Raw genomic sequence first — 26529 nt, forward strand, 5'->3', positions numbered from 1 at the left:
AAGGTGTCACAAGCTGACTTCAGCGGTGTGTCATGGATCTGGGTTAGGGTGAGGGAAGAGTTACAGTCTCTTTGCTTTTGACTTGGGGACGTGTGGGATGGCGGGGTACCTGGCACCAAGGATAGTGGTTTTTCCCAGTCTTAGGGCAGGTCGTGGGCTTCGTGGGGCCAGAAACTCAGTGGCCTGAGTGCTGGAGAAGAGCATCTGGGTTCTTGCCTGCAAGGATCTGTCAGGAAGCCCCATTTGGGAAAGAAGGAACAGATGGGGAGCTTGAGCATTTGACAGTTTTCAGAGAGGATTTTTTCCCTTTTTTCTTCCTCGGTACTTTATTAAGGAAAATTTCAAGTGCACAGAGACGTTGAGAAAATTGTACAGTGAACTCCACAGAGTTTCCACAATATCTTACTATACTTGCTATAGTCCATCCACCGAGCCTGGCTTCTTTGCTGACACATTTCAGAGCTGTGACATCATCACACCTCAGTGACACTGCCCTCTGCATATCTTTAGCCAGAGTCAGTATTTATTACACTTTGATGAGACGACATTACGAAGAGTGAAACACAAAAATCTGAAGTGTAGATGTGAGCTTGTGTGAGCTGAGACGGGGGTAGCACCTGACTCCTCTCAGGACGCAGGTCATCACTGTCACCCCAGGAAGGTCACGTCTGCTTCCAGCAAACGCCCACCCCACAGGCAGGTGACAGATGTTCTGCTTATTCCCCTGCTATAGATCAGTTTTGACTGTTCTAGAATTCATTCAGTGGAATCACGCAGGATGTACTCTTTTGTGTAAAACTTGACATTTATCTGCCTCTATCAGGAGGTATTTTTCTCCTTTCTTCTCTTTTTTTCTTTTTCAATGACCGAGAAGTGTTCCATTGTATAAATATACCACAGTTTACCCATTCTCCTGTGATGGGACATGGGGGCTTTTTCCAGCTAATGGTTGTTAAGAAGCTGAAGCTTTTTCAGAGTTGTCAACTCTTGTGTGGCATTTTTGTGGACTCTGTTTTTACTTCTCTGGGGGTAAATACCTAAGGGTGGAATTTGGGGCCAGCAATTATGGATTCATTTAGTTTTATAAGAAACTATCAGTCCTCTCTTACTTTTCAGCTCTTTTGACTTTTTTGGCTCTGGTTTTCCAAGACCTCAGGTTCTCCATCTGAATTTTACCTGCCTGGCAAGGAACAGAAAGGAGCCTGCTCTCAGGAGAGAAGCTGTGCAAATGGGAAAGTCACCAGTGCCATTTCGTTTTCCTAAATGACAGCTACCTCCAGTCTCTGTCTGCTCTCAGTGCCTTCTGGTACTTGCTTTTTAGACCTTATCCAGAGTTTATAGTTTTCATCTGCATGAGGCCTGTACCAATAAGCGAATGCAATCACGGAAGAATGAAAATAGAATTATTATTCTGGATTTCCCCAGAGTTCATCCAATGACAGTGGGGCAAAAGTCTGAGTCATAGTTCCCCAGAAAGGGGAAATAGAAAGCCACAATGCCTTTTTCTTAGGATTTAATTCCGAGGAATCAACTCACATGAATGAAGACTTACCCTGTGGAGAGGATTTTGAACTTAGCCCAACTTTAAAGGATCTTCATCATGAGTAGCTGAAATAGATTTCAAGGAGCCTCTTGAGAAATGGGCCAAATGGACATTCAAGTGGGTGAACTGTGCCAGCTCAGTAGCAGTCCTAGTAGAGAGGCTGAAGTGAGGTCTGGTTTTAAAGTGAGAATCTAAGCAATAAAAAGGCACATGGCGATTCGGCAATAGCTATGAAAATTATACTTGTGGGTGTTATTTAACCTAGTAATTCTGATTCTAGGAATATATCCCATGAAAAATATGGCACATGCATATCGACTAAAAAAAAATGCACGACTTAAAAGTTATGTTTTATTCAGAAGACGAAACTGAGAACTTAGACCTGGGAGGCAGCATCTCAGGTAACCCTGAGAAAACTGTTGCAAGGAGGTGAGCAGGGAGCTAGGATATATAGAAGTTTGGCAACTAGGAGCAGGTAGTAGGAACAAAAGATTACTTGTAATAACAGAAAACCAGGTATCTCAAGTTAAGGAAATTAGTGCTTTTCTAGGTGTGGGAAGATGCAAAGGTCTGGGCTCACTGGAATTATTTCTTTGACATGCACCTCAGCCTTCTGGGGCCAGTATCCTGTCTTTCACAGCCTGAGTTTCCTCTGCTCACCACTGGGAGCGGCTGCAGTCTGATGACCATTAGATGGCAGGTATTCTTTGTTTCCTTCCTGAGTTGCCTCAGGGCTCCTGCTCACCCTTGGCGGTGGCATCAATCCTTGATGGCTGTGACATCCTTTGTTTGGCAGGCAATATTTTATATCTCATGTTCATTGCTTATACTAACAGCAGATTGTGGATAGCCTGATAGATACTGACAGGAAGAGATATCTTATTGTGGATCTCCTGTTTCCTGTCTGTATTAGTCAGCTTGGGCTGCCATAACAAAACACCATAGGCTGGGTGGCTGAAACGACAGAAGTTGACACTCTCACAGTTCTGGAGCCTGGAAGTCAGAGTGCTAGCAAGGTCAAGTTCCGGTTGCTCTTGGGTAGCTGTGCGGTGGGAGCACTGAACCCTAACCACTAGACTTCAGGGGCAGCAGTCTTGATGTAGGTTCCCAGTCCTCGTCCCTTTGCAGAAAGAATTTGGCAAAGAGACGGAGAGTATTGAGGCAAACAGTGTTTATTAAGAGAGAAGGTGAGAAGATGCATGTGGAGAAAGCACCAGCAGGCTCCAGTTGGGGGACAGGGTGGGCGGAGAGAGAGACAGAGGAAGAGCGACACATGCCTTGAAGGTGGTTTAAAGCCCTTGCATGGGGGCAGTCCTTCCCGGTGACCTCTCGCTGGTCATCTTGCTTTGTCTGGCTTTGAGTCCACATCTGGCCTGACTCAGGGCCCTGCCCTGCGCGCACGTGGATCCTTTAGCCAAGATGGATTCGCGCACCAGGGTCTCTGGGAAGTTGACGGGGTGTATGGTGGTCTGGTGCCCTCTCCCTTCTCTGACTTTTAAGGAACCTTTATTCGCATGTGCCGTTCCAGAGGTCTCCTCGACCTCAAGAATGAGAAATGTGTGGTCTCTTTATCGTCATCCACGCAGGACGTAGCTCCTTCTTGCTCCTGCAGTCATCTTTATCTCGAAGTATCTGTCAACAGGAGACAGATTTTAGTTGCTCAGCTCGGGACCCATCTATCCCCTGCCTCATGGTGAGTGGTCTCTTCTGGCCGGTGCAGGCTGCCTTCTGCTGCATCTTCACATCAGGGCAGAGAGGGAGCGCACACGCACACGTGTGAGGAATGCTGGCAAGCAAGCTCTGAAATCTCTTCTCGCAAGGGCGCTAATTCCATCATGAGGGTCCCACTCTCATGACCTTGTCTAACCATCACCTCCCGAAGACCCCATCTCCAGATACCTCACATTGAGAGTTTGGGCTTCAACATTTAAATTTGAAGGATGCACAAACACTTGGTTCATAACACTGTCTTTACAGATTAACTGCCTTTCTGAGTTTAGGTGATTTACATAGCTTTCCAAGCCTATATAAAATGAGATAATGCTGTTTTCTTTGTGGGAGTTTTTGTGGCACTTAGATACCTGGCATGGATTACTCTATCTCATACTGGCTCTTCAAAAAAGATATTTTTAAAAAAATTATAAGTATTTTTATTTTATAATAATAATTGTTATATAAAGGGATGGCATGAGCAGAGGCAGAGAGTTTGCATTATAGGTCATTGGAGTGTCAGATTAATTTGGCTGAGGAATAGAGTAGAGATAATGTCAATTAAAACTAGAAATTAAGGTTGGCCCATATTTATGAAGACCTTGAATGCCAAATAATAAAGTTCCTTCTTTAGGGAATGGGAAACCACTGAAGGTAGGGATATGTGTGTGTGTGTGTGTGTGTTTTAAGCTGGGGAGAGACACAATTATCAGTACTTAATTAGCATTAATATAAAGTTAATATGAAACTGTCGTTTAAAGAATGGATTGGAAGGAGAAAGACTGAGCGCATCAAGCCAAGTTGGGAGGTCATTGAAAGGGCCCGGTTTTTAATCAGTGACCTGCTAAACTAGAGTTTGTGGAGATGAAAACAGAAGGACATGTGAAAGTTCTTCAGAAATAATTCACCAGGATTTGATGACTACCTGAATGTCGGGAGCAGAAAAGAGACTAGAGTCCAAGATGATACTGGGATTTTATGTTTGGCTCATTGGGAGAATAATGTTCTGTTTTCAAAATAGGAAAGGTACTGGCTACCGAAAGATTAACTGGGGGAAACATTTTACGTACCAGTGTCTGACAAGCAGTTGGAGATGCACGTCTTGGGAGATGGGTCTGTCCTAGGGATTGGGAAATTCACTAAGGCGCCAGCTGGGGTGGAGAATACAGCTGAGTTCCCCGGGGAGGAAACGTGAAGTGAGATTAACAGAGAGTGACAAAATCACCTAACATACCCACCGTGAGCAACGAGGACCTGGGACCCCATGACCTTGAAGCCACAGACAGGGTTGCCTGGCAGCGCCTAGCACTGCAGTGAGCTTTGAGGGAAAAGACCATTGAGTGTGGTGCTTTTTGGAGAGACATGGATGGAAGCCGGTTTTTAGGGCCCTGAAGGAAGGAGTGTCAAGGGGGTGTATGCAGTAGCAGGTGGTCACTCATTCAGGAAGTGTAGTGGAAGGAGGAGGGCTGAGTGTGGGTTTTCACGGGAATGAGTGGGCACCATGTGGCAGGCACGCTTGGACAAGCTTAAGAGGAATAGTTTGAATACTCTTGGTGGGCTCCAGGCTGTGGGGTGTCTCTGGCTGTCTAGAACTTGGCCCTGGGCTGATTAGGGCAGAGGGATGATTGGGTCTGGAGGGTAAAAGCCAGAGGGAGGGGGTGGTTCAGAGATCCCACCCTGAACTGGTTGGTTTGAAGATCGAAGGCGTGCTCACAGGGAAACTGCAAGCCCCCCCCCCCCCCAGTGTCAAAGCAGACAAATTTTAAATGGTGGAATAAAACCCATGTGACTATTACTGACTCAGTGCAAATGCTTGTATTTTAAAGTGGTTATTTTCCATACTTGGTAAAAATAACAATGAATCTTTTGCCTTCTTCGAAGGTGATTTTTGTCCTTACTTTCAGCTCATGGAAATTAACTATTTCTTTTCTCTTTTGCCTGCTAAAAGCTCTGTATTCAATGATATATGTTCCAGAAATGCTAGTGACCATCTTGAGTTGTATCTGTGAAATATAATATAGCTGTTTAAAAAATAAACCTACAGGGACTTCTGTACTCAGATGGAGACTCTCCCTCCCAGACATCTTCTGGGAACTGTGCACTTATTCCAACTATGTTGTCCTGGCTCTTTTTTGTTGGGTTGTTTTTGTTTAGGAATCTCCTTCAGGGTCTGAAGCGTATGCGTATGAATAGCTTCAGGAGGAGCATATTTCCCTCCCTTGAGGGTGCTTTAGTTTTTGGAAAGAGCCAAATGTACATGAAATGGAGTGAAAGATTGAGTTGATGATATGATTTTAAAAAAATGTAGATCTGGAGTTCCCGTCGTGGCGCAGTGGTTAACGAATCCGACTAGGAACCATGAGGTTGCGGGTTCGGTCCCTGCCCTTGCTCAGTGGGTTAACGATCCGGCATTGCCGTGAGCTGTGGTGTAGGTTGCAGACGCGGCTCGGATCCCTCGTTGCTGTGGCTCTGGCGTTGGCCGGTGGCTATAGCTCCGATTAGACCCCTAGCCTGGGAACCTCCATATGCCTCGGGAGCGGCCCAAGAAATAGCAACAACAACAATAACAACAACAACAACAACAAAAATAAAAAATAAAATAAAAAATGTAGATCTGACTGGAAGACAGACAGTAAAGGGACTGACTTTTCCAGGTAGGCCTTAGCCCGGCCCCAGCCTCAGCTCTGAGAGGGATGGTCCCCACAGCTGGAGCAGCAGCCACTCACCTGGAGAAGGGCTCTGGGCTTTGGAGAGACAGGGCGTTTCGATGAGTGGGTTTCGATGCACTTGTCTGAAAGTCGGCTTCTTTTGTGCACAAGGGAGGGAAATACCTGAAGAAAATAAAAACGAAGGTGCACAAATACTAGATGAGGTTGCAATTCTAGGTCACCCCATTAGAAAGGAAAGAAAGAGATAAAAAGAAAGTTAACAGGGAAGAATTATTCGTATGTGAAACTATTATTTTTGTTTTTTTCTCCAAAATAAGGGTCCTGGAGGACTGTTGGGCAGGTATTAAATGGTAAAATACATAAGGCAGACATAAGTCAGAATAGCAGCCGTGTGTGTGTGTGTGTTTGTATGGTGTGCAATTTCTAGACCCAAATAGACCAGAATTTTCAGCACACTAAGCTTATGTGCTTTTTCCTACTTCTTCTGAAGTCTGAAACTTATCACTTAAAGGTTTCGTCATTCAGTTTTGATGGTGTCCTAGAGTACATTCAGCAATCTCATAACTCTTCTTTGCTTTCATATGTGGTTGTACAAAATTTGATTTGGGCCCTTTGCATTGTATTTTTAAATTATTTATTTGGAGAATTTTTTTGGCCTAGTGTGTTTGTTCTGAAAGGGTAGGGACTCTGATTCTTATTTTAGGGCAACGTCTGGTTCAGAGAAGTTTCTTTTGATATTGAACGGAGGGCTGAATCTGTAAACAGGCCTTTAAATGAGTAGTTTTTGATCAGAAAACATGTCTAAAACATTATGATTCCCTGGGAAGCCTAGAGCTGACAGGTGGTCCAGTTTGGTTCATCAAGTTTGGAGAACACAGAGGAAATGACTATTTAGAGAGTTAATACTCCCTTTGTAGAGGTGCAGTGGGAAAGCTCAGTTACTTTTCCCATGAATCATCCACAGGGCATGTCAAGTTTTAGGTCAGCTTCTGACACTTCATCCACTTATAACTGGCTCCTCACCCCAGCCCCACCCCCACTGCCCAAGCTCAGATTTTATATGACTAATTTTAAATTTTGGTTTAAGTAAGACACAATTAAGAAGGTAAATGTTCTGGGGACAAAAAAATGTTCTGCATTTACAAAGTGAAATATTATTTACCTTGAATTATTTAGATACCGTTTGCCTTCATTAATGGAGAGTCTTTTTGTTTGTTTGTTTTGTTTTGACCGCACCTTCGGCATGCATGCAGGAGTTCTAGCCCAGGGATCAACATCACCCCCTCATCCCCGACTCCTGTGCCACAGCTATAACCAGAGCCACAGCAGTGACAAAACCAGATCCTTGACCTGCTGACCTGCTGAGCCACAAGGGAAGTCCCAAGTCTTTGTTCTTTAAAAATAAAAGAGTACATCAGGATTATAGTGACTCCCTGTATTAGTCACTTAAGACCCTAAAGGAATGAATTCCACCACATTAATACAAAATGTATATACACACAGATGTTACTGGCAGTGTTCTCTCTCTTACTAAAGCCGTGATGTTGATATTGCTTATATCATTGAGATGTCGCTTATATAAAACATTTTGTGGAACACTTGTAGATGTTCGGGATTTTTTTTTTTTTTTCAGCTGCATCTGCAGTATGTGGAAGTTCCTGGGCCAGGAATCAAACCTGCGCCATAGCTACAGCAATGCCGGATCCTTAACCCGCTGTGCCACAAGGGAACTTCCATTAAGGTGTTAATATAATCAAAGCAAGAGACTGGTTTTCCTTTTATGGAGTGTGGTGAAGAGATGGAACAAAACCATATTATCATCATTGTAGTAATCAAAAGATTTCTCCTAAATCTGTACTCACGAAGCTGTATTGTCGCCCTGATTGTTCTCATACGGACACCTTCTACAGCAGCTGTCATTGATAGACAGAAATGTACAGCAAAACCAAAAGATCTGCTCTGGATGGAAACCATGGAAACCATCCTCACTGATCTGTTTGCGCTTAGACTTTCTAGTTGCACTAACAGGGTTTTCCTCATGTGTAAGTAACAAATAGGATAATTTGTCTCCGCTAAGGCAAGGTTATCACTTAACATAGTTTCACGTCATCTGTCTCAGTGATGCTGAATAGGCTTTGATAAAAAGAACTTAAAGAGTTCTCTGAAGCAAATTACCGCTGAAATCATAGAGGACTAAAATCATGGCACTTACTGTGATTGTCCTATGGATCCTCAAATAAAATAATGCCGTTTTTTTTTTTGTCTGCATTCAGTTCTTTTGCAACTGGCAAGTGACGCTTTACCAAACGATATGACCTTGGCTCTTGCTTATCTCCTTGCCTTACCACAGGTAAGTTTACGCTTACCAAGAAAGCAGGATTTGAACGCGGAATAAACTGAGTGAGAGTCCTTACCGGGGATTTTCACCAGTAAATTGTTTATTATCTGCTTCACTTCCTTCTGATTGTTCTTGCTTGATGGAAGGACTGTGGTAAATACCCAGTGAGTAAATTCTACAGTTTTAACTGAAATGTTCATTTTTAAATCTACTTACACATGCATGGGATCTGCCTTTATAACATCTAAATTTTAATGTAGTCAGATTAAGATGAGCTTGAGCTTGAGTAGGTGTGGTAGAATCTTTGATCCAAAATTCTGCAGTAATGATCAGAAACATAACAGTTTATTTTTTACACACAATATTATTTATATAAATTTCTAGAATTAGAAAAACTAACCTATAGTGATAGAAATCAGATCGGTGGTTAAGAAAAATACCGGTTTATGATGCTTATGCTAATTTCCATTCAACCGAAGGTCTTTCCCTCTTGCCCCCCTGTAGGTGTTGGACGCTAACAAGTGCTTTGAAAAGCAGTCTCCCTCTGCGCTCTCTCTCCAGCTGGCAGCCTATTACTACAGCCTACAGATCTATGCCCGGTTGGCCCCGTGTTTCAGGGACAAGTGCCATCCTCGCTACAGGGTGAGTCCTCATGGTCTCCACTGTGTTCATGAGCAGGGTTCAAGCGTTGCTAAAACAGTTAAGACATGTGCTTACCTCTTTGGAGGGACTAATGCGCTGTGTGTTCAGGACGCAATCCCAGTGCCTGGCAGCCTAGCAGCCTTTTTGTGTTGGACATAGTTGCTTTTCCAGGCATTAAGTAAGAGGTAGAGTTTCTGATATTTATTGTGAATCCTGATTTACCCCCTAACTTTTCTAATCATTTGTTTTCTTTTACAGCAGTCTTAGGAAAGGCTAAAGTCATAGGAGGGGAGAAATGGAGAACTGGCTGTTTAATTCCCTTCTCAAAAGGAAGATGGCTTCATCCAGTTTAGAAGAGTAGGCAGTGTAGTTCTTGAGCAGCACTACATTTTATTTTTAAGCCGGAGCTATAAGAGTAGCAGTGGTGCAGATAAAGTGCTGATCACCTTATGCCTGCTTGCCCCCCAGCTCCTGGTAACTTTTATTACCTTTACTGTTAATTTCTGAGTGAGTGCACCTGAGTATGGCCTCATGTTATGCCTGCCTTCTTTTGTGGACATGGAAGTGTTAGAGGTGCCACTAAAAATGGGAGCCCTCTGGGTTTGCTTGTATATACCAACTTTAATCATTAGCGTTGGGAAATTCTCTGCTTTTTATACTGGACATTTTAAGAGAATTATGACCTTAAGAGCAGATAAGCAAATAGATGAGACTTTCAAATCTGCCCTGTGTACAAATTCATGGTTCACATTTCATTGGGGCAGGATTCTTCCTCCCCAACCCAAAGCAGAGTGTAAAAAAATAATTTCATGGAGTTTCTGTCGTGGCTCTGTGGTTAACGAACCTGACTAGTATCCATGAGGACATGGGTTTGATCCTCAGCCTTGCTCAGTGGGATAAGGATCCGGCGTTGCTGTGAGCTATGGTGTAGGTCACAGATGTGGCTCAGATCCCACGTTGCTGTGGTTGTGGTGTAGGCTGGCAGTTAGTTGCAGCTCCGATTTGACCTCCATATGCTGAGGGTACAGCCCTAAAAAGACAAAAAAATGAAAAAAATGAAAAAATAAATAATTTCAGCCAGTAAAACATATCTAAAAACATGTAAATCTATGAAAATATTCCATTCATAGCAAAATCAATGGCTTTCATCCACAATTTGTATTTAGAAAGAGGAGTGGGCCTGGGAAGCCATCTGCCACGCAGGTTACTCTCCCAAGGGCCTCATCATGAGATGGGTTTTCTTCGCAGGCGTGTTTTATGAGGGTAACACTGGGCCGAGAAAGGACCATTTCTTTTTTTTTGAGCCAGTTGATACGTGACTTTATTTTGGAAATTTTGAATTTTTTTGTTTGTTTTGTTTGGGGCCACGCCTGTGGCCTATGGAAGTTCCCAGGCTAGGGGTGGAATTGGTGCGACCCACACCACGGCTTCCAGCAGCACCAGACTCTTAGCCCACTGAGTGAGGCCAGGGATTGAACCCGCGTCCTCATGGAAACGAGTGGGCGTTTGTTTCCGCTGAGCCGCAGTAGGAACTCCTGAATTTTTTTATTGTCGTTTTTGAAAACTACTGCTGCTTCGTACAGTCCTTTTAATTCTACACTTTGGTAATATTCCTTTGTTTTGCTTTTATATCGCAAATATCTTTTTATGTGGAACGAGAAACTGACTTACTGTGTTATAAATTGAAGGAATGAAGTGATTATATAGGTGGAAGAGTAGCAAGTTTTATATCCGAAACAGTGTGCTTATTGCTTTTCTTATTACATGCAGTCAGATAGCTGGCAAAGAGTGTTCACGGGCGTACTTGCTGCTTCCAAACGCCTTCATCGTTTTAGGAGTGCTCTGTGTGTGCATAAGTACCACATAATCTGCTCCTGAACTCCCAAGTAGTATGTGCTAGTCCCACGTACATATCTGTATTAAGGTCATAGCGTGTGCCCGGCTCTGAGTGCCACCTTTTACCCCTGACCTCCCCGAGCGCCCCGTGTGCCCTGGGCCCTGACGGAGCCTTGAGGTGAGAAGGCGAGCATAGTTGCCCAACCTCAGTGCACTTGCCACTGCCCATGAGTCCGTGAGACACACTTACCTAGGGATTTGCTAGAGGAGCTGCGGGTTAGGGGACTGGAAACCCAGGTCAGACAGGTGACACGTTCACACTGTTTCGAAAGCCAAAGAGCTGGCTGCAGAGCCTTATTTTGGCTTCATCCTAAGTATCATTTGCTAAGAATTTTAATTGAAGTTGACCTCTTCCAGAAAAATTGTTGTACAATGTATATTTTTCCTATCTTCCCTGATAGTAAATTAATTTGCACCAAAAATTAAATCATGTCCTATTTGTGAGAGAGGTGAGGTAAGAGAAAATCATTACATTCCACCCCAGCTTTTATCTCTGGCAGTCCCTGTTTCCTAACTGAGGCACTCTCTGTGAAACCCCATTGACGGTTTCTGCAAGTATGGTGAGCCGAGAAAGAAGGTAGAACCTGGAGAGATAAAGGTTAGAAGTGAAAGTGTATCCATCACGGTTTCTTCTGAGTTTCCCATAGTGCTTGTCACTTGGCAGAAAGTCTATTTTATTTCCAGGTCTTACATTTTGCGTATCATTTCATCGATCCACTGTTGATTACCTACTATGAAGTCCATAGAGCTTGGCATCTGCAGCATGAAGAATAAAGAGACTCGATTCCTGCCCCCTTTCACCCATCACACCATCAATTCTTCCCTTTCAACTGTCAACCCCCCGTTACTGCCCCGATTCCAGGCTTCACCTGCCTTTTACTTGGACATCCTGCCCCTCTGGCTTCGTTCCAGAAGGAGCAGGTCCCGAGTTTGGGACCTGAGTGATCGCTGGCTTGCAGGTCTAACGGGTGCTTCCCAGCACGGTGATTTCACTGGCTGAGGTCCAGGCTCCTGTGTAGGACAGGGAGGCCCCACGGGGAACCGGCTGGCTCTTCCTTACCCCGCCAGCTGCGACCCTGATCCTCGCTCATTCGAAGTTTATGGCCCAGCTGTTTGAATGTGCATTTCTCTCCCACGCCTCCACCGGTGCAGGTGTAACTCTCCGGTCCTCGGTACCCCTTCCTTCCTCCCACTGGCAGCAGCCAAGTCTGAGCTCCAAGGCGCCTCCTGGGTGAGGCCTGTGCCGCCGCCCTCACGGCTCTCCTGCACACAGCCCGCTGCAGCAGGTCCTGTATGCTGTGGGAGCTGATGCGTAGCTGCCTTCTCTCCACGTGGCAGTCTTGGCGAGGGCAGGGGTCCCATCTATCGTGGGGTCCCGAGGACTTCACCCACTGTAGTTATTCAATGACTGTTCATTGGCATGTGAATCCGTTTAGGAATTGCTTCAACTGCCGTGGTGGTTCAGACAGCCTTCAGGCTTCAGTTTTACAGTTTTTTTGAGTCCTGACTCTTGGATTTGAAGGAGTCAACGGCTGAGCCCATTAGCTGGATGTTTTAAGTACATTGCGGTTTTCCATTGACTACCTAATGGCTCATTATTTGAGGCTTTTTAGCATCTTCTCTGCATAAAGTGGCACTGCTGAGTTTGGAATTAGATATGACACACTCCTGATGAATCATCTTGGAAACTGAAATCAAAGTGGTTTCAATTTGTTGCCTGCCCGTAATAACACTCAGGGAAGCTCAGCTTTTCACTCAGGTGTCAGTGCAGCTTGTTTCCACTTCCACAGTCTTTGCACATTTTCTCTTCCCACCCCCCGGAGTTCGGAGCTGTGGGGAATGATAACTTAGGTAAATTACCAGGTTTGAGTAAAAGCACTGACATAATTTGTGGTGTTATTTCTGACAAAAGCCCTCTGCATCTCGATGGGAGGCACACGCTGAGCCCGGCAGCAAGCGTGGATGGTCTTCAGAGCAGCCCCAGGCCTGCGCTTGTCTTTGCAGAGGTGCGCTTAGATGGCGATGTCGTGATGGCTGTCCTGTGGTCACTTGCGGAGAACTTTCTCTGCTAGTACTTGTCCTCATTAACTTTTTTTAGTCTTTAAAAAACAAAAATGCACACATGGCGAAAAAAAAAAAAAAACCCACCTCAAATGATGACAATTGCATAAAATAAGAAGTCAGTGTTTCACTTTTGTGTCCTTCCAGAAATAGCTTATGGATATACATGTTTATATACCAGTTTTATACAAATATGAGGAAACGCTACACGTTTTTCTGTGCCTTGATTTTTTTCCTTTATATCTTACCTTTTCCATTATTGTAAATGAATCTTTTTTAAAATTCGAAGTATAGTTAATTTATAATATCGTGTTAGTTTCAGGTGTACAGCAAAGTGATTCAGTCAAATATACACACACATACATATTCGTTTTCGTATTCTTTTCCATTATAGGTTATTGCAAGACACTCAGTATAGTTCTCTGTGCTGTACAGTAGGACTTTCTTGTTGATCTGTTTTATGTATAGTAGTTTGTATCTGTTAATCCCCAACTCCCGATTTGTCCCTCCTCTCCGTAATGCATCTCGATGTATGATTTCCCTAGTGTTCTTTTTAAAAAAGTTTTGGAAGATAAAATCAGTTAAAAATGGAAACATATCTTTTAGTTTTATATGCTAGAGAAGAAAGCCCGGCAGGGGATGAAATTCAAAACTTTATGGTAGACTATTTCTGCAATGTGTTTTTTTAAGCAACTAATTGAAAATACTAAGTAGAAAATTATCTCAAGCAAATAACAACCCTAGAGGGGAAACATACCACCTGTTTAAAACTTTCCAAACGATATTACGAAGAAATGGAGACTATTAAGCCTGAATGGATTTATTGCCTCTACTAGTAAGTTGTAGATTAAGTCATTAAGCATTCCGGTATCATAAATATTTATGTACATTTTGTTTTTATGGGGATTTGACCATATTCTTTAAAGAAATTGTATTTTTTTCACTCCACTAAAGAACTGCATTGCCAAATTTTTTGGAAAAACTAGAATAATTTCACTGTAGTTTTTAAATTTTTGATGCCTTTTTATGTTTTTAGCTTTTTAAAAAAATTAGAGAGTAGCTGATTTTACAGTGTTTCCATTTCTGTTGTACAGCAAAGTGACCCAATCACACACTTCCCTGTGCTGTACAGCAGGACCCCATTGCCCATCCATTCCAAGTGTAACAATTTGCATCCACCTGCCCTAAAATCCCTGTCCATCCTACTCTCTCCCCGAGGCTACCACAAGTCTGCTCTCCATGTCCAGGATCTGTTTCTGGATTTTTCTTAGAAAAAAAAAAAACAAAAAAAAATTTTTTTGTTTTTTTTTTTTTGGTTTTGTTTTTGTTTTGCTTTTTAGGAGCATTTGGAAGTCTCCAGGTAGGGGTTGAATTGCAGCCACCGCTACCGGCCTGTGTCACAGCCACAGCAGTGTGGGATCTGAGCCATATCTGTGACCTACACCACAGCTCAAGGCCATGCTGGATCCCCAACTCACTGAGAGAGGCCAGGGACTGAACCTGGGTCCTCCTGGATACTAGTCAGATTCGTAACCCATTGAGCCACAATAGGAACTCGGCTGTTGCTGTTTTGTAGATAGGATCATCTGTGCCATATTTTAGATTCCACATATAAGTGGTATCGTAGAGTATCCATCTTTCTCTTTCTGACTTAATTGGCTTAGTATGAGAATCTCCAGTTCCATCCATGTTGCTGCAAATGTCATTATTTTGTCTTTTTTATGGCTGAGTAGAACTCCATTGTATATATGTACCACATCTTCTTAACCCACTCATCTGTCGATGGACGTTTAGACTGTTTCCTTGGCTATTGTGAATAGTGCTTTGATGAGCATAGGAATTTTTGTAATATCATTTTGATACTGGATGTGGAAGACTTTGAAACTATCTGTAAAGTCTTTCAAAAGTTTCTTAGAGGCTAAAAGCTTTCATACTCATGGATCAAGTCATTGAACTTAGGTTGGGGAAAAAGAGGGAGAGAGGTTGGAGTATACTTTACACTCAGAAAAGTAGTGACTTTTAGTGTGAGGCTGGACATAGAACATTCATGGAGCCCTGCCAGCAGGGTGGGGAAAAAGGGCCTGAAGGGGCGGAGAGCCCTCTAGGCAAGAGGCTGGGCTTGGTTTACTTCCTCAGCAAGGGTTGCCTGAGAGGCAGATTGGCGTTCTGGCGTCACCGGGTTGGTATGAGGGTCAAATGACATTCGTGTGAAAGTGCTTTAGAAACTTTAAGGCTCTACGCTTGTGAAGTGAATGAATGAATGTATGAAATGAAGTATTGGGCTGAGAAGAGGATACCTCTGGAATGTTTTGAGAGAGATTGTGATAAGCACAGGGGGAAAATTCTTGAAATTTAAGTCAAATATTGGAAGTAATCGTGACCACTGAAGGTCCTGAAGGAAGGGATGGAAAGTAGTAGTGATAATGATAAGAAAATAATTTACATTAAAAGCTAAAGCTGGAGTTCCCGTCGCGGTGCAGTGGTTAACGAATCCGACTAGGAACCATGAGGTTGCGGGTTCGATCCCTGCCCTTGCTCAGTGGGTTAACGATCCGGCGTTGCTGTGAGCTGTGGTGTAGGTCGCAGATGTGGCTTGGATCCCGTGTTGCTGTGGCTCTGGCGTAGGCTGGCAGCTATAGCTCCGATTCGACCCTTAGCCTGGGAACCTCCATATGCCTCGGGAGTGGCCCGAGAAATAGCAAAAAGGCACACACACACACAAAAGCTAAAACTTACAGCATGCTCATCCATCTACTCCATTTAGTCTTCGTGAAGAGTTCATCATGGAGATACTGCTTCAAATTTAATAATAACAACAATTTTAGGAAAATCTAAAGCTCAGGAAGGAAGAAGTGGTAATCCAGGTTTTTTTTGATGCCAGAACTACTGTTTTTTTCCTCATAACTAATTTTCTTTTGGGGGATGACTTTGTAAGAATTAGTACTATGTTTTACTCAAAAAATTGAAGTGTTGAAAATATTCCTATACACTTAATATCTGACCCATAAACTTGAAGACACTTAGCAATGTATCATCAAGGAATTAATATAATGCCCCGATTTACCATGTTATTAGAACGGAAGTTTAAAAGGAGACACGTTGATAGGAGGTTGAACAGAAAATGATATTCTAAACTCTCTCTGTTCTCAATCTTCTCTGTTAGAGAAAACAAAAGACTTGAAAACATAGCTCAAGTCAGATACCCAGTTGAACACCTGCCATGGTGTGTCCTCCGTGAGCATGTGTATTTTTTACCCATGTGTGTGGATGTATAAAAGGTAAGAGAGAATGTATGTGGAGGAAACATTCAGTCTGAATGCAGGATGGAATGACAGCACCAAACCCACCACTGAAGGTTGATCACTTGTAAAAGGACTCAAGTGCCAAGTCTCATTTGCATTTAGTGGGAGCTGCATATACATTGATCTCATCAAGATCCTCTTAATTTTAGAAGATACCGTTCCTGCCCAGCAAATATAAAAGGCTGGTTCTTGGGAGGCGTTATGCCCGGGCGTCCTGTCCTGCCGCGGACCCCGCGTGGCCTTCGTCAGGTCCCTCACCTCCTTCCCCTTCTGCAAGTCGATGGTGCTGGTAGACTCTGGGCCCACGGGACTGTTCGCATTAAATGACATGCAGTTCATCTGTGTTTAGCATTATGTCTTTTCCATGCCAAAGACCAAAATGTTAGGTATTTGATCTTAAGTATTTCTTTAAAAAGTGAACACATTTGATGTACAAAGAATATGAAAAAAAAATTATTCACAGAGGGGCTAGAAAATTACTCCTTCGTAGAGGAGGAGAGATTAAAGCTGCTTAAGGTGTGTAGGAACCTATTGGCTATACTTTGTTGGTCTGAAATTGTATTTTTAACAAAGAAATCTGTTCTGAGTATTTAGTGGAGGCATCGACGAGATGAGAAATAGACCTTCCCCAATTTCATACCTGAGGGCACTTACAAGGATTTATTTTTGTTTTCATGATTAAATTCTTACGCATGTATAGGGGTTTAGCCTTAGAGAGCTATCTGGTGGCACTCTGTTGGTCTACACCTGAAGAACCTGAGCCCCAGAAGCGTCAAGTCAGTTGCTCCCTCTGAGGATCCCCAGCATTCTTGTTTTGTGGCTCTATAAAGGGCTTTGTGTCCAGACGCCTTCTGTGAGTTGTTTGTGGGGACAACTTTGTCAGTCACTGGTTTTAGTTCCTTGAAGGTAAGCTCTGGGCCTAGTTTGCTTTCATATAATGATGGAGAAAAGAGTAATTTAAAATAGCTTATTTGTGCCTCCCAACAAACCATGAGGATGCTGCGCTTGCTGACTGTCTTATAGATGAGGAGACAGATAGGAAGTAACTTGCCCCCAAATTGCATCTCCTCTAAGTGAAGGATCTGGGACGTGGACTAGCACTACTAACTTACAAGCCACTACTGCTGTTCAGTGGGTCTCCCTTTCACTCCACACCTGATTTGTGGAGGAAGTTCTAATGTGCTGTGGAAAAGACAAATTCATGAAGTGCACATGGTCGTCTCTGCCTCTGGAAGCTGTAATTTAATACTCAGAGAAGAAGGCAACATAAATTATGCAGTAGAGGGAGAATTGAAGTGCCATTGGTGTATACCTTTGAGTAATTTCCATAATCCCTTTCACTTCTGGAGCACCTGCTTCATGTGAGATGGTCAAGTTTGCAGTCACTAAGTCACCTGCACAAGGTTATCGAGCTATTAACTTCTGTGCGTCTGTGCTTGCTACACGATGCTAGGCCATTTCTTCATCGACAGAAGCAGAGAATAGGTTCTTTTTGCCACATAATGAAGATGAAGGTTGTGTGTGCAGCTTGAAGCTTTCTGTAAGATAAGTAAATGCCAGTGTAAATGTTAGTCTTGGTAATGGAGCTCATTGTTGCTGCGTGCTCCCATTTTGGAGCTTCACTTTCTACTGGTTTTGGAATTTGTTTCATGAATTGCATTGGAATACAAACAGAACAGACATGAGGTCAAGTGTATGGGCCCCTATCCTAATAGAAGTACCAAATCCTTGAGATGCCAGAAAACAAAAGTGAAAAAATGAATGTGGAACAAAAATGGAGAGACCGTTGGGAGAACGAAGGTGGTTGATGTCGTGAGCCGGCGTGGGAATCAGTATCTTGAGTCACACACAGAGATGGGCTGCCTGGCGGTAGCCTCTCCTTTAAAGTGCATTGGGCAGCGTGCGCCTGAGGACTTTGGTCTGGAACCACAGGGCCAGTATATATGGAAAACAGCCTTCTTCATTTTTTTTTTTGATGATCATAGGTTTGTTCCTGGAATTGGTCTGTTTTTTTGCTGGCCTTTTTCTAGTGATACCTGTGTAGTTCGCCTGGAAATTCACTCTTCCAGGAAGCCCTCCCTGATACCTGCCCAGTTCCCACTCCTGTGTATTTTGGCAGAAGTCTGTGCTTCCTTGTATCCCAGCATTTTGCAGTTGCTTGCTTGCTTGTCTCTCCTCATAGACGGCATTCCTGGAGGAAAGGATCGCATCTTCTTAGTGCATGACCTGGTACACAGTAGGTGCACAAAAAATTAATTTGTTGAATGCATGACAGGTAGTCCTAGAGCTTATTTTGGAGCATTAGTTTTCAAACCCAGATGTTTTGGCTGGCGACACAGATCTTTGGTTTTTGAGAGCAGGACTCAGTGCATGCCTAGAGGTAGGGGAAAAATATAGTAAAATTGACTTTTTCTTAAATCTACCTGCTGGAATCCAAGAGGATTTCTTTAATTGGTTTTTATCGTTACTCCCAGCCTGTTCCTTAATAGGATCAAGAGAGAGAATGTCAGGCTGGGTTTGGTAATAGAGTCGACATTGACACATCTCCTGTGTAGCTTAGAATAATGGCTCACACATAAGAAATGCTGACAGCTTACTATAATTAGATGTGTTTCTGAGAGCCAAACGTAGAGTCTAGAGATTTTTTTCCCCTAATTTGCTTACATTAAAATACGTACCGTGTCTTACCAGAAATTGGGAGGGATTGAGTTAATGTTCACGTATTAGGTAATTCCACAATCATGGCTGAGCTGCTGTTGCTTAATTGACACCCAGACCAACTTTCATATAAATCAGTGTGGCCGGTTAACTAGTTGTTTTCCTTTCCTGTCAGCTCTTGGGTTCTGGACTTTGTTCTATTTGAATAATTGTATTGTTGTTAGAGAAGCTGCTAGAATTTACGGCTCACTCTCCCATTGAGCCCCAAACTGAGTGGTGTAAAAATTGGTTGCATGCTTGCTTATGCAACTAGAAAAGTTTATGATTTCAGGAACAGGGATGGGTTTTTACCCCCTAACTTATCCCTGGAGAGAACACTCTTCTTCCTAGCTGTCTAGCATTTCTGGTGAGGTTACTGAACTGCAGCTTTTTGGGGGGGCAGTGGCGGTGGCGGGGCACCTGTGTCAGATAGAGTTCCTGGACCAGGGATCAGATCCGAGTGGAGCTGTGACCTACACCTGCAGCTGTGGCAACTCTGGATCCTTAATCCCATGTCCCAGCATTCCAGAGATGCCACAGATGCTGTTGCGCCACAGCAGGAACTCCTGAACTACAGCTTTGTGGCAGAGAACACTTAGATGGTCCAATGATGACAGAAATCACTTCTAGGGTGGATTATATAAGTGACCAGATAATTGGGGGAAAATCTGGTATAGGAAGATGGTAGTTAAAAGGCAGGCATACGTTATTTTTTAAGTGGGTAGAGGTTTTTTTAAGGTAGAAGGACAGAGCAGGAGTCCAAAAACCCACTTCTCTACTCACTTCTGTGTCCTGGCTTTGTGGTCTGCACATGGACCACCTCTGCGATTGCCTCTGCAGGGGGTTGTGAGCCCCGACTGAAGGGCAGCAGTGTGAAGAGCCAAGCAGGTGCGGCCAGGCAGGGTCGTCGTCTTCCTGCTGTTGCTGTGTTTCTTTTAAAGAAAATACTCTCTTTGTTACTCACAGGCTGATCCTAAAGAGCTAATCAAGATGGTCACCAGGCATGTGACTCGATTTGGATGGGAAGCCTGGCCCGAGGACCTGGTGGCCCTGGCCAAGCAGTTACAGCTCTGCAACGAACGCCTCCTGGACTTCACGCAGGCCCAGGTCCTTCAGGGCCTGCAGAAGGGTGTGGACGTGCAGCGCTTCACTGCAGACAACCAGTATAAAAGGGAGACCATCCTCGGCCTGGCAGAGTAAGCGGTGCCTTTGGCTCCCACAGGGATGGATTTGAAATGCACGAGAACAAGTTGGGTGATCAGGACTGTTGGTCAGTCCACTGAAGATTTACATTCATGGTTTTGCTCTAAACAGGATTTTCCTGACTTCTTCCGTCCCCATGAGAGACTTGTATGTCGTTCCAAATAGATCAGTAGATGCAGACAAGATTTCAAGCCTGCAGATTGAAGTAGTAAGCATGGGAAATTTTTTTTTTTTTGAAGTTTCCCGCAATTTGATAGCCTGATACCAATATCCTTTTGAGGAAGTGGGGTATGATCAGGGGTGAAAAGGGTGAGGCTTACTATAGAAATGTAAAAACAAGATTGCTTTTTATTTCTGGCTGGCTTCTCATTTTTCTGCTACATGGAGATTTAATTTCTCCAGGCTGCTGAACATTCGGTACAGTTGACTTAGTGCAAGAGGCGGGACCGAGTGTTGTGGGTCGGGGCACCTTTATCTGTCCTGAGTTTCTAGAGGAAGAGGAGCTGACCGGCCCTGGCAGTCTCTCTTGTTCAAGGCTGGTAGCGGCTGCCATCTCGCAGTATGTCCTAGAGGACAAATACACACTTTTGATAAATATATAGTAAGAAAAGCGAGCTCCCGTGTGAGATGGTGGTACAGTTCGAGGCCCCTGGGAAGGTTCCATCTGGGTGTGGGCTTCTCCTCAGTTTTAAATATGGTTTTTATTTTTTTGTTTTAGATCAAATGAGTTCAGATCAGATGAGAATAACTTACATGTCAGACGGTGGGAGTATGGAAACCAGTTTTTCAAAAGGCGTGTTCACTCACGGTGGTTATTCATGAGCAGTGTTTTGTTTTTAGCTCCCCGGTTTGTGGAGTGTTTGTTTACCATGGGCAGGCAACTGTGTTAGGTGCTTTATAACCTCTATGTCAGAAACATCTTTTAATCCTTAGAGATACCCCTTGATGTAAAGTGTTGTCATCCCCAGTTGATGGCAGAGGAACATGAGACCTGTTGATACTGAGTCGCTGGCCCAGGTTGGCACAGGTGGTGGAGATCACAGCTGTCAGTTTAGCCCTTTCTCTGTCACACACCAGGGGCACCATCGCGTCTTCACCACAACGCCACGTGCCCTCCCCATCCTGCTTGGGTGAATCCGCAAGCAAGCATTGGTATGCAGTTCAGTCTAGGCTCGCGGCCTTTGAAACAAGGTTCAATTGTGCCTACATTTAATGATTATTTCTCACTCCTGATAAGTTACCTTAAAAATAGCAAAGTGCCTCGGTTATGGTCATGCTGTATGCTGGTTTTCATTGTCATTCTTAAATCTTTAAGAAAGTGGCAAGGTCGCCTAGGTACTCTGTAATGATTTTTATATTAGCCTGGCCTTCTTTCCTACTGGAAGATACCCCAAATTCTCTTTAGAGTGAGGCAGGGGACAAGAGATCAAAGAAGGGTAGTAGGAATGGCCTCTAGAGGGATTCAGTTAAGAGGAGAAAGATAGCATGTTTTTTGTTTTTGTTCTTCCTCTTCCCGTCTATTCTCTGTGAGATTCATAATTTCATAAGGTCATTTGACATCCAGTTTGAAAGTGACCAAAGAAGTCATTTAGTCCACGCTCCTTACTTTTGGAAGAGGAATTGAGATCCGCAGAGCTTTAAGGCATTGTTCGAAGTCACAGAACCAGAAGTCGAGCCTAGGCTTCTGATTTCCTAGCCCCGTGGGCTTTTCCTTTGGGCGTGTAGGAACCCTTGGTGCCCTGCTCATGGTTTCTTAGGAGAAGGTTATCGCGCAAAGTTCAGGTGAGACAGGCCTTACATCATTAATTACATCTTACTAGGGCTTTTGTCTTTTATTTTCTTTTTTTAAGTATCCAGCTAGCACATGCTATTTGAAGTATGTCCTAGAGGACAAATACACACTTTTGATAAATATATAATAAGATCTTCCCTACAATCTTTTGCTTAGAAAAATATACAACAGTCTTTAGATGGCTTGTTTAAAATGTCTCCAAGTGTCCATGGGTTTTCTGAGGGTGGAGGTAGCATGTTCGTGTCTCGCATACTAGGCTCCTTGAAGGAGCTGCTGCACCTGTAACGGTATGTAATCTGCCCTTTATTTTCTTACTAGTTGTATGTCCCTGTTGATGGCAGTTGTTTTCTACTAGTGTGTTATAGTTGTCTTTGGTTGTCTGCTTATCTTAGTATATTCTCAGTGGTTAGGGAAACTGAGGAGAACATGGTATAGTTTGGTTTCTTCCCACTTTTATCAGGTGGTAAAGATATGAATACTTAGTGAGCACATACCTGGTGTCAGGCAACGTGCCAGACCTGCGTTTGGACCACTAGGGCGAACTGCTTGTGGCGCCTGCTCTCAAGGAGCTCTCATCCCTCATGTGGACGTAGGGACTGAATAAATACTTCAGGAAATAATTTGTAATTGACACTTAGCTAATAATCCATCCCTTGACAGACCTAACTCAATCTTGGCTTTTTTTTTTTTAATAGTTTATGAGCAAAGAATGGTTTTTATATTTTTAAAGGTTTGTGGGAAAACAAGAATTAAAAAAAAAAAAAGACAATAGAAAGAAGAATATGCTACAGAAACTGTACGGCAGCCAAGCCTAGAAGATTTACCCCCTGGCCCCATGCAACAAACATTTGCCACCCCTGGCTGATGAGCCATGCACCGCCCTGGTTTCCTTAGTCAGGGGTAAATAGTCTTCGCAGTATTACTTAATGATGGCAGAAATTTCATTCCCATTTCTGTGGTTTTGTCCACCAGCCTTCCAACCAACAATTCCATCCCTCTACTTCTGAGGTGGGGGTCCTGCAATAGTCTTCCCCAGATGCCTGGACCATGGGTGCCCTAGACCAGAATTCCTTATATGCCGCAGATCTGGTGATGCCGTTCCCTGGTTTAAACTTTTCCACTGACTCTCCTTTGCTTGTGGGTGAGATGCGGGTCCTTCATCAGACCTCAGACCCCGGCCACTCCTCTTGTGGCCCCTGCTCTCGCTTCCTCTATCAGAAGCCCGTCTGTCTCTTCTCTCTCTTGACCCCCTTTGCTGGGTTAATCCTTATTTATTCTCAGGTAAGTAGCTCAAGTTGGTCCCTCTCTCATGTCTGTCCTCGCACCACTTCGCAGTCATTTCTTTTAGCACTCCCACCATTCTGTTTAATTACAGGTTCCCATTTCACATCCTCCATAGGCTTTGGGCTCCTCAAGAACTATCTTGTTTGTCTTCATGTCCTAAGAAGCTAGCAGAGTAGCCGACATGGTGTAGAAAATAAAAATGTGTTGAGTGACTGACTCTGCTGTCTCAGATAGCTGCCTGGAGGGCAGGGAAAGATAGAGTCCTTGGCACTACTTTTTTGCTGGTGTCTAGATCTGAGGTTTTTTTTTATCTCAGTACCTTTTGAACTGGGTCATTCTTTGTGGTGGGAGGGTGGTTGCCGTGTGCTGTAGTCCGGTCAGCGGCCTCCCTGGCCTCTATCCACTAGATGCCAGCAGCTCTCTCCTTTCCACTCCCACTGATGGTCAGTCATGTCTCCAGACGTTGTCAGATGTCTCCTGGGGGACAAAATCATCCTTGGTTGAGATCCGCTGATCTAGACAATTCCTTGGTCAGTTACAGTGCACCACAGTGAAAAAGGAGCATTAAAATTCCTTGGGTGTCCTCTTCCTGAATAACCGTGAAGTGTTTTATTGAGGGCTGTGCCGACAGCACCCCTCTCAGCTGGAGAGCTGTTCTAATGAGCATTGCCTTTGCTGATAAGGTAACGTGTTTCTCTTCTCTCCCTCCCCTGTGGCTGATGGACATCCTTGAAGGACACTTGAGGAAAACGTCTACAGCATTGCTCTTTCACTGGCCCAGCGTTACAGTGTCTCCCACTGGGAAGTTTTTATGACCCATTTGGAGTTCCTGTTCACCGACAGTGGGTAAGCACAGAATTCATGTGTCAGTTTATTTCCATGTCTTCCATCTTGGAGTCTATTTTACAAGAATCTTGAAATCGCCATGTTGCACTATAATTATCTTTGTATAATTTCTCTTCATACATCTCTGATATACCAGTCTTCAAATAATAGTCTCGTAGTTTTTGAGAGTTTAATAACCCCAAGTTAGAGACTTTAATATTTGTTTATTTATTGAGAATCTATTGTGTACTAGGAGCACTGCACGATAGTAGGGTTACATTAGAGAGCAAGAGCAGGAATTCCAGCTATCTTGGAACTAAGAGTCTAGGGTGGGAGACAGATTGTACTTGAATAATGATGTAAGCAAATGTGAAATTAAGACGATGTGAGGATTTGGCATAGTCAGAGAGGATGCTCCTGAGGAGGTAGCTCTTGACCCGGGACCTAAATACTGACTCAGAGTCAAGTACACTGCGGGGAGGAGGGAATCATTTCTTAGAGGGCAGAGCAGGTAAGTGCAAAAGCTTTGACAAGAAGGAATGTGATGTCTGAGGCCTAACAGGTGGACAGTGTGGGTGAGGCCCTGAGAGTCAGGGGGCATGGGATATGATGGGGCTGCTGGGAGCCAGGAAACCAGACCTGGCAGCAAGCCCATGAAGGCCCTGTCCTGGGTTGTGGGCTGTTTCCTAAGAGAAATGGGAGGTAATTAAGGATTTTGGTAAAAGATAGATGATACGATCAGACTTGCATTTTGATCACTTAGGCCACCATGTTGAGAAGATTTTGGGGAGGCCAGTGTAGGCACATATGGACCAGTTAGGGAGCTGTTATAGTGACAGATGACCTAGCCTGCAGTAGGGTTTTGAAAGTACAGGAGAAGTGAGAATGGGTTTCGGAGATACCTGGAAGGTGAAGTAGAAGGTACTAAATAAATCGCTTAGTGTTGATAAACTGGCTATGAGGTGAGTGAAAGGAGAAGAAGACATCTGGAATCATCTCTTGGATTTTCGCGGGTGATCTGCCTGTTTAATGATGACATCATTCAGTGAGAATGGATAGCACTAATTCAGGACACACATGTTTAGGGGAGGGTGAGAAAAAGGCAAAGGGGTGGAAAAGTCACACCTATTGCAATTCCCAAGAGGAGGGGTTTAGCAGACAGTGCGTCTTACAGACCTGAAATTCAAGAGAGGAGGTGGAGCTGGAATGCTAATTCGGAGTCACGTGCATATAGATGCTAAGGAGCTATGCTGTGGGTCTGCTTCAGGAGTGAATATGGGAGGAGGAAAGAGAACTTAAGACAGACCTTGAGGACCTTCCACAATTAGTGGCAGAGGAAGAGCTGCCTGCAAAAAGGACAGAAAGAGCAATCGAGAGGGAGGTGGAAAAGCAGGAATCTTGTCTGGGGAAGCTCTGGAAAGAAAGAGTTTAAAGATGTGTGGGTGACGTTGAATCGTCAAGACCTGCTTGTAATTTATCAGCTTTACTTTTTTTTATTAGTATCTTTGAAATCTGCCATCTACATTTTAAGTATTTATGAAATTGCTACATGGGTGATAGTGTTTTCTTTGATAAATGTTGCACTGACTTCACGGTTTTTGAAGCATGGAGATACGTTCAAGTAAATGTTTCTTCTGATAGGCCTATGGACGTAAAGAAATCTTGGCGTTTTATTAAATGTCTTTTTCCTTTCATTGAATATGACATAAAAGGCTGTCCTAGCTGTACAAACAGGATGCTTCATTGGTCTTTGAATATATTATAAATTATGGAGCCATCTAGTAACGTGCAAGACTGTTCACGGCAAATCATCATACCTGACAGCAGTGCGATTATGCAGACGCACAGCAATTACAAAAGCAGGAAGTCATTACCTCCCAGGGTCATTACTTGTGAGTGACAAAACACCTACATGGATTGAGCAAGTGGTGTTGGTGCTCGCTGTTCTTTGCCTACAGGACTGTCGTTCACCTTACTATTCCGTGAGACTTGGTAACACAAGTATTAGGGGTCAGCTTTATTGATACAATGGAAATTGTCCAACCTTTACCTGTAGAGCAGATGCTCTTGGGAAGTGAGTAGGTCAGAGTTACAGGAAGGAGAATGTTCTTTACCTTAGGGCTTTATATTATGACCGTTACCACAATGGAAGCCCTTCTTTCCATGATCTGAACCCTTCCTTTCCCTGTGGTGATCCTTCAGGCCACTTTCCCCCCAAATAGTGAAAGATTCCTGACACTGGCACAAAATAGAATAAGTGGAAAGATGCATTTGGGGCCTGTTTTCATCTTGTGGAAAAGTGCTCAGGCTTTGAATCCTGCAGGTCTGGGTTCAAACCCTGGCTCTGTGGCTTCCCTCTAAGAGGTACCCTTGGTAGACAAGTTGTTTCCTCCTCGGACCCTAGGTTTCCTCCTCTGCAAAGTTAGCATTCTTATTCCATTCTGCAGAACTGCTGAGAGGCTTGAGAGATTGATGCAGAACACCTGAAACGTAGTAGACACCCCAAGGGAAAGGAAAAAGCAGCCGCTGTTGGTAATTCTGGAAACGGCCCAGATTTACTGAAGTCC

At 43.8% G+C, this 26529-nt stretch overlaps 1 protein-coding gene across 1 annotated transcript in view; it reads left to right on the forward strand.

The window, feature by feature from the left end:
* The window catches only part of NBAS (NBAS subunit of NRZ tethering complex), a 360775-nt gene that overhangs the window by 229629 nt on the left and 104617 nt on the right, over nucleotides 1-26529 (forward strand). The window contains exons 39-42 of the mRNA XM_047782615.1: nucleotides 8196-8272; nucleotides 8765-8902; nucleotides 19825-20054; nucleotides 23873-23983. Of these exons, the coding sequence (XP_047638571.1) occupies nucleotides 8196-8272; nucleotides 8765-8902; nucleotides 19825-20054; nucleotides 23873-23983 (556 nt within the window). The remainder of the gene's footprint in view (nucleotides 1-8195; nucleotides 8273-8764; nucleotides 8903-19824; nucleotides 20055-23872; nucleotides 23984-26529) is intronic.

Source organism: Phacochoerus africanus, chromosome 5 (assembly GCF_016906955.1).
Source record: "Phacochoerus africanus isolate WHEZ1 chromosome 5, ROS_Pafr_v1, whole genome shotgun sequence".
In the NCBI taxonomy this organism is placed as follows: Eukaryota; Metazoa; Chordata; class Mammalia; order Artiodactyla; family Suidae; genus Phacochoerus; species Phacochoerus africanus.